The sequence below is a fragment of the Electrophorus electricus genome, chromosome 5 (assembly GCF_013358815.1).
Source record: "Electrophorus electricus isolate fEleEle1 chromosome 5, fEleEle1.pri, whole genome shotgun sequence".
NCBI lineage: Eukaryota > Metazoa > Chordata > Actinopteri > Gymnotiformes > Gymnotidae > Electrophorus > Electrophorus electricus.
In genome coordinates, this window is record NC_049539.1 from 16,192,415 (window position 1) to 16,205,345 (window position 12,931).

The 12,931-nt window shown below is 35.5% G+C and overlaps 1 protein-coding gene and 1 non-coding gene across 2 annotated transcripts in view; both read left to right on the top strand.

Moving 5' to 3' along the window:
• Positions 1 to 453: 453 nt before the first annotated feature.
• Positions 454 to 12,931, top strand: part of hip1rb (huntingtin interacting protein 1 related b) — a 46,285-nt gene continuing 33,807 nt past the window's right edge. Inside the window, exon 1 of the mRNA XM_035526652.1 lies at positions 454 to 894. Within this exon, the coding sequence (XP_035382545.1) occupies positions 802 to 894 (93 nt within the window). The 5' untranslated portion in view covers positions 454 to 801. The remainder of the gene's footprint in view (positions 895 to 12,931) is intronic.
• On the top strand, positions 8,884 to 9,037 carry LOC113581622. The gene has a single exon (XR_003411080.2). It is a non-coding gene; the product is annotated as a 5.8S ribosomal RNA (ribosomal RNA).

Below are 12,931 nucleotides of genomic sequence, written 5' to 3' on the forward strand. Positions count from 1 at the left end.
CATTTGTAATGAAATCTAAATGTTCCATTAGAGAACATAGGCTTATAAGGTAAATCACATTATTGTTGCATAAACACATATCCATGCAAATATTTTTTCAACTACTTCAAATAACATATATATATATATATATATATATATATATATATATATATATATATATATATATATATATATATAGTAGCTGTATTATTTTCATACTCAATTATAATTTATACTAAAAAGCTTTAAAATGAATGAGTTAGACATGTACATTCAAAAAGAGTAAGATTTGCTATTTTACACATTACCTTTTATTGTGGATTTTGCATAGAATATACTTTTATAATCCTAAACCATAAAATGTTATTGATTATTTGTTTGCATTCATCACTACAGTAAATCTGCTAGAACTATTACGTAGCCCCTACCTTTTCCTCAACTTTCTCCTTCCATAAAAAGAGACAGCAGTGGGCGTATCATCACGCATGACGTTTTTTCAGAGCTCTGACGTTTGATGGCACCCATGGTACGTCTGTGAACGAGTCCGGCGAAACCTTACTGACAATTTTGTTGTAGGGATGTAATAGAAGCGAGATGCTCAGTCTCTTTCTTGCAAAACGGCCGCAGTTTGAGTTCAGCAAACGTACGGCCGAGCGAGCATCCAGAAACGATCTCTACTGAATGTCTGCTTGTCCCTCATGAACCTACAGGAAATTGCCCTTACATTGTTGCTGTGTTGTTAAGCGTCGGCTGTTCTCATCAAGGTTTCGTTTTATCGGTGTTAAATTTGTGGGAAAGTATTTTTAGATACGCCAAAGGATGAATTCAATACGACAGGTGCCGTCACGGGTGAAGAGTAAAAGGACGGAAACTAATTTAGGAGCAGAAAGAGAGCATTTTGATAAACAGCAGGTAAGCTATTTATAGGCTACGTTAAATGCTCTGAAATGTTCTGTCTTTTGAAAATTGGTTATAGCTCACTGTTTTGCTAGTGTTGACGAAAGCAAGGCAAATTATTCGATGACTGTTGCCGAAGAAGGTTATGATTCGTAAGAAAATAGCTTACATCAACCACTTCAAAATCCGTCTTGGTTCTGTCTGAAAATGGAAGGCTCTTCCTGCTCGAGGTAAAGAACACGATCGCCGATGCTGTCGGTAAATTATTAGCGTGAGGTGTGCCAGATTGTTGTTCACAGTATATGAAATGCATTCTGTTGTATCTATTATTCACATTTTGCGTTATTTGTTGAGCAAATTTAACTGCAGGGCCACTTACTGCAAAAAACCGGTCTGACCTGTTTATCGCGGCATTTAGATGTGAGATGGTGGCACCTGTCTGAGGAATTTCCCTAACCTGCATTGTATTTCAGTGGCGTTGAAAGGTAAATCGAAGCAGATTAAACAGAACCACTGCAATAATGCCATAGAATGCAATAACGCTTAATGTTATTATACTCTGTCGGAAGTTTCCGCTGTAAGATACATTTGCACAGGTTTCACTTATTCACGTTAAGTTTGTATTATGGTAGTGAACTGGTAATTCATGGAACTGTATTAGTATCTTTAATTTTTAACCGTTGAAGTGATTGTTATTTTGGACACGGCTGACAGTAGTTTGCTTTTCTTTTCTTTTCTTTTTTCTTCTTTTTTCAGTGATACTTTTGTTATATATGGCTGCTCACCAACACTCTTCGTATTCCTTAGAAATGTATTGTATAGACAATATAGACAAATAAAACCTACATTACCATGTGATACTATAGTCCTGCAACCCACAAATAGCCCCATATACCTGTCCCCAGGCTTATCATCCTCCCCAAAAATTCCATTGGATCATTGCTGTATCACAGTTGTTTTCACTTTTGGGTCAATGGATAAATGACCAAAAAAACCAAGACAAATATTTTGGAAACTAAACTGCATTTATAGTAGCCTCAGATTATAAAACGAAGAGCAAGTTTTATCTTCCAGATTAAAAAAGACTCTAATTATTGGAACAGCATTTACATTTAGTGTCACTATACAAAACTTTCATTGTAAAGCATTAAAACTGCTTTATTTGTATTTAAAGTTCTTGCTAACTTCCACCAGGAAAAAGATGACTCACTAAAATTCCATGCCTTTCATCCAAACCATGCTGCAAAACCCTCCCTTCAAAGACAGGCTTGCCTAGTACTTGGCCTACTAGTATGAGTATGAGCTTCAAGCAAAATATTTGATAAGAGTGACCACCACCTTATAGAGAAGGTTCCTGCTTGGCTAGAACAGCTGGACAACGTAGAAATCTTTAATTGCTGACAGCCTAGTGTAGTCACAGACCTTTCCTTTCACACAGTATTCACACATTTAGTGATTACTGTAAGAATGTAAATAGACCAGTTTGGAGAGGACGTCACGGTGACTTCACTTGCAGATCCACGTGCATTGTGATGGCAAAAAAAAAAAAAAAACAACCCAGCAGAAACAAGTCAAGCAAAGAGTGCGAGATCCACAAAATAATGACAAAAATGTATTGTTGTTGGCTGCCAGAAAAGGGATGGAAAAACAAATGTCCATTGTTATAGAATACCATCAAGGCCCCCTTTCAGGCAAAATGCATATGTTTATGGTTGTAGGCTATTAAATGGATAAACTCTTATTAGTCCTACATTAGCCTCAAAGCATGAAAATATTTAGAACTATAAGCAGAAATAACATTTAGCAGCAATTTTTCTAATGATTTATGTTGTTCTAACATGCATTAAACAATGAAAGAGTTAATAATAACCTAGCCATGCAAGTGCAGCTTGCCATCAATATACATCTTGATTTGCTTACGTATAGCTGTATGTTTTTTTTTTTTTTGTTTTTTTTTGGGGGGGGGGGTTCTGTTTTGTTTTTTGTTTTTTGTTGTTTTTATAGCTGCTAGGTAGAATGTTGGTCTGTAATAAAAAAAACCTTCTGACAATGACAATGGGACTGACCTCAAAATGCAAAATTATATGCAACGTTATTCGGCTGATAAGTTAAAGGGTTAAGTTGTTAGTGTATGACAGTTGTCACCACCCTCATAGGGCTGATACGATCAACATGGGAGATCTGGGAGATCGACCTGTCAATAGACAAGTTGGCAAACCATTAAAATAACTGGTGAAGGAATCTGCATGGTTCATATTCCTATATTCCTACACATGACACTGCTGTTCTATTAACAGCTAGCCATCCCTTTCTTCAATAGCATGGTAATCTCAAGTCACAGTTGCTGTTGTGTATAGTATAGTGGTTACTGTAAGTGTGCTTGTATGATCTCCTAAAGATGGAGAAAATTCATTCTTGTAATTTGTAGAGTGTAAATATCACAAGGAATGGTGTTTTGCATTTTGTTTAGCTTTGTGTTTGTTGCTAGATATTTGGGGTAATCGATCTACAAATTCTTATAGTAATTAAATTAACTAGCTAATTTTGCTGTACAAAAGACAGGAAGGGGCCGTGTGCTGTCAGGGGTGAAATGATGAGTTGGGTAACTACAAAAGAAAGTCTGGTTTCAGATCAAAGGGCACACTATTTGACATAAATAAACCGTTACTTGGAATGGCCAGAGGAGTGGCCAGGTTTTGACTTTGGGGTTGTAAAAGCTGTCTTGGCCATGAGTTTAAGAATGGTTTGCTGAGGATTTAGTAAACATGCCTCTTTGTCCATGGCCCCCTCTAAGTGGAATAAAAGTTTGAGATTTGAGGTTCCAGTCTTTGGAACCTTCCTATATTATACTGCTTATATACTACATTGTTCTACATATGGTGTATATGTAGACTGGGTAAAAGTATCATCATTTTTATTTAAATCTTTGAGGGAATGCTAAGGGTCATGGTGGTTAGTAAGATAGGTGGTTATAGTGGCTTCATGGTGCTAGTGTACTATTCTCCATAGAAACCAAGCATCTAAGGGAAGTGTGTAGTGATGGGAGGTAGCTCATGCGATCTCTCCAGAGAAAGGGAGTAGACAGTAAGCATACGAAGGAGGAAAACCGACGCCTCTAGAGAGCACAGAAGGAATTTCTCAATGCTGAATAATGCTTATGTACCTTTTTGTGTAAAATCAGTGCACTGCATTATTTTTATCACCCAATAACCTTCTAATTTTGGTTGTTGTGTTGCAAGAACAAATGAAGCATTGTCTATGCCTGTACTGTACTGTTTAAAATTTTGTCTTGGTTTGATTTGTAATCCATACTGTATTGCAATATAACCTACTTGTTTAACCTCCTTTTTGCCTGCAGCATATGCTGGTTCAAGCTTTTTCAAATCATTTCCAGAAAAAAAAAGTAAAAAACATTTAATTAATCCAGACATTTTTAAATCAAAAAGCTATAAATACATGTTAAACATGTATGTATTTTTGTGTAGTTTTCTGTGTTGTCTTAGCAGATATTTGTATTTTTTGTAAAACATTATTCTGTAAAACTTAGAATACCAAACTCTAGATCACAGAAAATCAATGTATGTGACTTGTCAACAACCAGTAGCTAAGCACTGAGTTATGCCTTCCCTTTTGGAGTCCTTGCTCACCTATTTGGAGCTACGCACCTCCCATTTGTAGGTTGTCAAGCCTGCAGTAATACCCTACCATGCCCATTAGGTTCAGTGACAGGGTTTCCACCAATCTCAGTCACAAATTAATTCACCTGTAATGCTAATTTGGTGAAGCTCGTTTCTCAAATTTTGGATTTTAGAAGCTCAGTACTAGTATAGCTAGCTAGATTTTACAGCATTTATTAAATAACACGTAACTAGCTGCATAGCTAGCTAGTGTAGTTAATTAGCCTCACCAGGCTAGCTTGCAATGCTAAGCTAATATCTTACCTTAATAGCAGAGTGGTAAGCATTGAATATCAGTAGACAGTGTTGGGCTTCATTCTTTCTCACTGAGATAAATACTTGTCCATGTTTTGACACACATTCTCCATGTCCTAGAATTGTTGATGGGTAAGCGCCTTGTTAACATTAGTTTATCAAGATGCTTGAGCCTCAAACAACTTACAGTACATCTATTTTATGTTTTTAATTGCATCGAAAAGTTTGTTACAACCAGTAATGTCATTGTTCATTCGATTTAAACCCACATCATGTCCAATTAAGATGTGAGTGCATGAATATCATGAGAGTTTTACTGTGATGTCTAGATTATAATTTAACTTTTATACCACATTACTAAAACTGCATTATCATTTACAGAATATAGCAAGAGTGAGGCCCTGTCTCCATCAGCAAGATTCTACTATAATGCTTATATTTATATTGGTTGTGTGTGGGTATGTTTGTTTGTTTGTTTGTTTTGTTTGTTTGTTTATATATATATATATATATATATATATATATATATATATATATATATATATATATATATATATATATATATATACAAAATATAAGCTTGTGAAATTTTACCATGAATACTAGCACGGTTTTTGTCTAAATGTATGGAAATTCAGCTCAATGTCCGCCAAATATGAGTAACAAACCTTTTACATTTGGCACCATATACTATCTAATAGTTGCCAGTGAGTATCTATGCACTGTGTAGGTGTTTCTATTAAATTGATTTCTCAATGGAGATCTGTGTTTATTTACTACCCATGTGTTCTTTTTCTGCATTTCTCTGTTAAATGGCCTGGATTTAGACATGGTACACTGTAGACTAGTCCGTAAATTTAATGTAATTGCAGCTATGCATTTTCAAGTCTGTCGGATTCATGTCTGTAGAGTCTTTTATGGCTTGTTTCCAGTACTGGAAATGGTGTGCCAAGCAAATTTTAAAATATGAATACATATGTATGAAAAGTTTGTCGTATGTTCCTTTTGAACATGTTTCATGTTAGTTGTCCCATACTATGTTGACAGAGGAAGTTCCTGGAATGCTAGTCATACCTGGCAGTCACGTTTCTGTTTCTTATTTGTATGAACATGAATAAGGTAGCTAGTCTTATCAGCTGATATCGCTAAGCTGATGTATCAGTTAGCCTCAAACATTTATTTTTTTCAGATGGTTTCAGTATCCAGTAAAGTTTATCAATAGACTTTGCCACTAAATTCCATCATTCCATTTTTGCCTAGCTCTTCTTTTACTTAAAAAAAAAAGTTTATTGTTGTTTGGAAGTAAATTTTGGCTTTGGTCTCATTCTGAATTTTTTTTCATGACCTTGATAGCCATAGTTGGTGTGGAGGTTGGTGTGTTGAATTAGGCTGATAAGGACCAACAATAAATTGCTGTATCGTGGTACCAGGCAACCCAGAATAAAGCCTAAGATCAAGGCTTCATAAAGGGAAATGCACCCAACAGGGAGAGTCTGGCATCTGGGAAGAGAGAAACAGGTATAGCAAACTTAAAATACACTACCCTCCGAAAATATTTAGCTAGGGAGGATATTCTCTCTTGTTCACTCTCTCTGTATCTGTGTCTCTGTTTCTCTTTATGCTTATTTCTTTATGCTTACTCCTTTCTATTTACTGTATGTGGTGTTTATTTCCCCCATTTTCACATAGCAGATGTATGGGCAATTTTATCTTGTTTCTATTTATTTAATTCCAGTGATAACTTAGAATTGAGCTCTCCAGTGCTCTACTGCCATGATTAAAATACAACTTATAACAAGTCATCTTATTATGCTCATAATTTTTCTCCTTTCCTAATGTCATGTGGAGGTATGAACGTTATGTTGTGTTAAATAGTCTGTTCCTGCTTTTGACCTCCTTGAAGGTGGTAAGGACATCTGCTTTTTTTTACTCCAGATAGTACTGAATGTGTTGTGTGCTATGATCTTTCCAACCAGTAATGTACTAATCGGTTGTTGTATTGTCTGAGAGGCCTTACCACAGATAGTATTGGGTGGGTTATGTGTCATTTCTGGTTAGGTTAACCGCTTTCACTTTTACAAGCTGTGTTGGTGAATAATAGTAGTCCTCTCTTGTAAGTATCGTTAATTGCATATGTGGGACTGAAAAAGACCTAAAACCTAGTAAAAATTTGGATGCTCACATGGCTAAACAGCATGGCTTCAGGTTTGATATTGCTCTTAATGTTCTTGATTTAGCGTTCTAATTAAACAAAATTGCTTCTTATTTAACTTCTACATACAAGTTGATAATTTAGGATTAAATGACAAATTGTGTTCATTGCCCCTTGTTTCAGTATATTGGTGAATTCAGCATTGAATTAGTCTTCTTTTTTTTAGTGCATTGCTTTAAAAAGTAAACTACAGATGCTGACACTGCTTTGAATTTTGTCAGAAAGAATTCCAAGACAGCCACTCTAAAATGTTTTGTTTTTGTTTTTTTTTCTTAATAGCTCTATCTTTAGGGAACTGGTGCAAAGTACTTTTGTCTTAGAACACCACATGTATAGCTTGTCATGTTCCTTCAGTTTTGTTTATTAAGTTTCAGATACATAAACTGATTTAAACCAAATTACCTTATAAACACATAGTCCTTCTGAAGGTTCAGAGATTTGTTGGTGAGTTACAATTGTTCAGCAATGTAATGTTTGTATTAATCTTAGTTGTTTGAGTGCAGTTGTCCTTGCAATGCTGTGTTGTGCCTTCAGGATCCAGATTTTCTTTTTTTCATAGTCTGGAGTGTTCAAGTTGGTTTAATCTTAGTAATTCCAATTGCAGACATCAAATTGAAGGAAATTATTAAAGGACTACATATTCACAGCTCTGTCATTTGCACAGTCAGTGCAACACAGACTCATGAAGAAACTTGGTGTCAGATTTGCTCTTATCTGGGGAATGTAACAAAAAAAAAATCATTTTAACTTTTAACATTTTAGTAGAAATTGGGTAGAGTCATTATTGACCATTGCTTTTTTTTTTTTTTTTTTTCCCTTTCCACTGTCTGAATGCATTATAAAGGTTGACCACAATGCTCACTGGCCATCTGTCCTAGTCTGTGTGTGTTAGTGTGTGGCACCCATCTATATCAGCCCTTAAACCCAAATGACAGGTCCCCCCACTCCCCAGTCTGTGTTGAACAGTTATCCTGTTTCCTGTTGCACCATGTTTCTTGTGTTGTTAATGGGCAACACTGTTTGTTTATTTTTAAGATTTTTATTATTAAACCTATTCCACAATTAAATATTTAGTATTCTTTTAGCTTTCCTTGTAGAGTAGATAGAGCAAGGTGCTACCAAGTTTACAGTCATGGGTTTGATTCACAGTGAGCTCACACCATCACACTGATAAATATTTACAACATTTGGCAGATCCTCTTATCTATGTATGCTCCCTGGGGATCGAACCAATGACCTTGGCGTTACTAGCATCATGCTCTATCTGGATGAGCACATCAAACAATTGCTGTAAATGTAATGTGTAATCCATTATTGCATTAAATACAATAACAATTGTATATACTATAAAAAGAAGCTTAACTGGATTCGTGAATATCCCAAATGGATTGATTTTTTTTTTTTTGTATAATTTCACTTTTGTGCCACTGAATTATATTAAGAATTTCAGAAATTGTAAAAGAAAAAAAATTTAAAAAATTAAAAATACTAAATGAGCTAAAAAGATTTCATGTTATTATATTTGTCAGTTTGGTCACACCCAAAAAATCTGAGACCTGAACAAACTAAGTACGAGTATACCACTTGTTCATAATGTTGTGTAGGCTTTATCTAGAGAGACCACAAACAAGGTTATGTAAACCCAACTTTTAAGTGGCTACCATATTTTATGAAGCCACATATTGTATGAAGTATTAGAACAAAGTGTGGCACTGTCTTTTTCTAGCATGTTTTGCCCTAAAATCTAGCAGAGACTCTGGGTTCTGAAATGTAGTTGTTCTTTTTCATTGTAGATGTGGTAAAACTAATGCATTTGTTACTTTAATTGCATATTTAACACTGACAGTAGATGAGAGGCTCAGAGCTTAAGAGTTGATCACTTGGCTCGTGCATTGATGAAGGACGCAGCCAGCTGCGAGAACTAATGTGAATTGCAGGACGCATTGATCATCGACATTTCGAACGCACATTGCGGCCCCGGGTCCATCCCGAGGCTACGCCTATCTGAGGGTCGCTATTCCTATCTGTCGGACCTGCCTTCTCAGGCAGGACTGCCTGTGCTGAAAGAATATAAAATCAAGTAGCATTATACCTTGGCCACATGTGCTTTACCTCTAATCAGATTGATAATGATCAATGTGATCCTTGGAAAGGATCAAGGAAGATCAGAATATTTAGGATGTACTAGCATTCATATTAAGCATTCCAGCAATTGATAGTAAGTTCATAAACACCACTAGACTTTAAGGGTTAAGCTCAGAAAGATTAAATTTCCTGGAAACTGGGGCAATAGCTTTTCTTCATGAAGAGGAGGTAGTGCCCATGGAGAGAGAGAGATCGAATAGCCTGTATGTGGGACTAGGCTCCATTCATTCTACTTTGAAGTCATATGTATCAAGTTAAGTGGAAAAATAGGCTGAGCTTGGTAGCCAGACCTATTTGGGTATACCATGAAGTAAGATCAGCATAGATTTTTTTTGAGGAAGGATGGATACACTAAACCAAACCTTTCAAGTATCAACTGATGTCACAAAGGTGGATTTCAACTAGCAATCTCTGCACAGTTTTATGCTTGTGCATTCATGTTTTATAGGCAAATAAATTGGGTGCTTGCTGTGTAATTAAATCTTAACCTGTGGAACAATAAAGACCAGCTCTGCTGCACATATACACTGTAGCCCATCCATTGCCCTAAATCATGCAGCTAGTACACTTTGTTTGACTGATATTTCATAAATTTCCCTATGGGGATTAATGCTACTTAGTAAGTCGAAAAAGATAATGCAAGAAAAACCCACAAGAAATAAGCATAAATCAGGAATGCCTAAATGGATTGTTTAAGCATTAATAAAAACGGGTACCATTTACTTCTCCTTATTGAAACCTTCTGCAGGATCTGTTGGACTGCTCTTTATCTAATCTCTCCCCTCAGACCTGTTTGAGTAACCCTATTGGAAGTGTTTACTTCAGATGACAGCCCTGCTTTTGCAACAGTAATATTATAATGTACCTTATTATGACCAAAAAAAAAATCCTTAACAATGAGTTTGAATATTACATTTAAAACCAGATTTCTCTTGCTTAATTAAGCTAAATCAAAACCTGCCCCAGGGCAGGTTAGTTGTGGAGAGCATATTAAGTATATACAAGTTTGATGTTACATATTTGTTGTTTTTAGTGTTATTATTTATTGTTTGCAAATTAATGGCTGCAAAAAACGTGTTTGGCTTTATTTACTTGCTGTTTCATGTAATGTTCACTACTAGGAGAGAGACAGACAGACAGACAGAAACAAACATGAGGCGAACAATGCTTTTAGCTGAAATAAAGTAAATAACTAAAATGTAGGCATGCATCTGCACTTTACACTATATGATGTGATATCTGGCTTAATACTTTTAAATTGTTTGTTAATGTAAGAGTCATTGTGTATAAAAGTAGGACACCTGTAATTGGACAATTTGACTATGTTGATTTGTTCATTGTCATGGGCCTTGAATGCATTGTTACTGAACTTGTCATGTGCGGCAACTGCCTTCTCCTTGAAATACATAACTGAGTGTTCAAATTTGTTATACAATCTGTCAAAAATCTCAGATTCAGTATCCAGGCGTCATTTGACAGTTTCTCATGATCTTTGATCCTTGCCTTGATCTCAAGCAAAAGGTCAAGGCAACAAATTACTGTAGCAATTGTCTTAACTGCTGACAGTACTTAACTACATTTTGCCTTAATATAATTTGCCATTTTACTTAAATGTCAAGTAAAGCCCACCACCTTACCTGCCAGGGTATGTTGATGAAAGAGATAACTCCAACATGCACACTATTGTAATTTCAACCAGTTTTATCATGTACAAACCTTTTGAAAAATTTGTATTTTATTTTGCTTTAACATTGACTCATGAAGTATTTTAGATTTTTGCCACTCCAACACACAACACTGTGGAAAAACACCTTTTTTTTCTAAATTAAATTAAAATGATGTAAGCAAGAAAAGTCATAGTAACAGTGCAACAGAAGGCCTATTACAGCGCTAAAGAAGTTACAAATGAGAGAAACTATGCATGAAAAACCAATAGCATGCATATTTCACTTGCCATGTAGCAAGAAGATTGTCAAAATCTGATTGAAGTTGGAATCTGCCCAAAGGTATATGAGGGTCTATGATCTATTATGACCAAAATCTAAGTTGTTAACCACAAGGCTTCTCTCAGCATTTGCTTTAAACCTAACATTGCTGAGTACATCACTGGGGTGAAGCATGGTTTTGGCAGATCATGCTTTGGGCATAAGTCTTTTCATCAGGCAACAGAAACATAAGGAAAACTATAACGCGATGATCAGGAAAATCTGCTACAATCTGCCAGAATACTGTGACTTGGAAGACTAATAAAAATTCAAACAGAAAAGTAACTTGAAACATATACTGAGCGGCGTTAAAACCACAAGGTTTATGTCCTGAAGTGGCCCAGTCAAAACTCTTGGCTCACTATGAAAATTTCAGTTTAAAATCATCTGGCTTCAACTGACAAAAAGTGGATAAAATCACACAGCATTGATAACTTCTAAGATGCAGTTAGGGCTGTGATGCCAATAAAGTTGCAACTGCCCCTCTTTGCAGTGTCATGCTGACTGAAGCCTGCTGAATATTGTGCATTGTTCGAGAAACTGTAATGAAATCTGCAGAGCAAAGGAACTACTTTTGAATTAAAGTTGTACGGGACCATGTTAAATATGAATATGAACCACAAGCCTGGAGCAGTACATTTCTATACATTTTTGGCTGCCATTTTCAGTGTTGCTCCATTGTCATTTTGTTCTTCACAATACCTGCTGAGGTTTGGGCTGTGCAGGTCCATGTTAATATTGCCTGGATTAGAACATAAGATGGTGTATGCAAATTGAGTTTGAAAATATTAATGAGACAAGACGATTATGAAACAATTTATGATTTTGGATTTGGCCCATTTTACCACCCTCTTTTGCTTGTGCAGAATTTGCTTTTGAAGGTGACAAAATGGTGTGTGAGTCACCATATGTTAGTTCAATATACCAAATTCTCATTATTCATTGCTAAGGTAAATGCAGTTTACCAACCCCCGTTGGTAAAGTCAGACAATCCGAGTATTTTATTTTGAGAGTGCAAGACTATATGTTTATCTATTAATCTTTCAATTTGTGCTGGAAGTAATAGGTTTTTACCGTTGCTCACCTTCACAATGCATCTGCTTTAGTTTCAAACTATATAGTCTGGTAGTCATATCATTGCCAAACAAGCACTTTGTCATTTTGTCTTTGGTGCTAAAACCTTCGCTATAGTGATCTGACTGGTTAAAGGTGGATAAAATAGGTTTCCTGCCAGTAAATGGGAAGCATTGTAAATGTAATTATCATTAGCATATTTATACAGTTTTTCTAAATATAAATATTTATACAGTTTTCATAAATGAGTGCATGCAATTTTCAAGTTTCCTTTGTATATTTGTATGCTCAAATTCGTGTCTCATTGGAGGGTGTGTATATTTGAGCATATTACTTAACCTCAAAAGTAAATTAAGTTGCTTGCTTTGTGGTTAGGTAATGAAAAATTATGAATATCACCAATATCAGTAATTGATGGAAACAAGTAATTGATTGTTGGAAACAAAGTAGTCCTAGGACCTTTGCAATATACTCACATATTTGGTATCGAAATGTTTGCAAGACATTTCGACTCAATAATGCTCAGAAACATGCTGACATTTTTACACTGTATATCTGTACATATCAATGCTTCCAAGGTGTGCAAAATCAATCTACACAGCTGTTGAGGAATTCTTTGGGTAATTAAACTAAAATTTCTTCCATTGAGACTGAGCAATTTGCTTAATGCTTCATTAGCTTAATAGCACTACATCTGCATGATT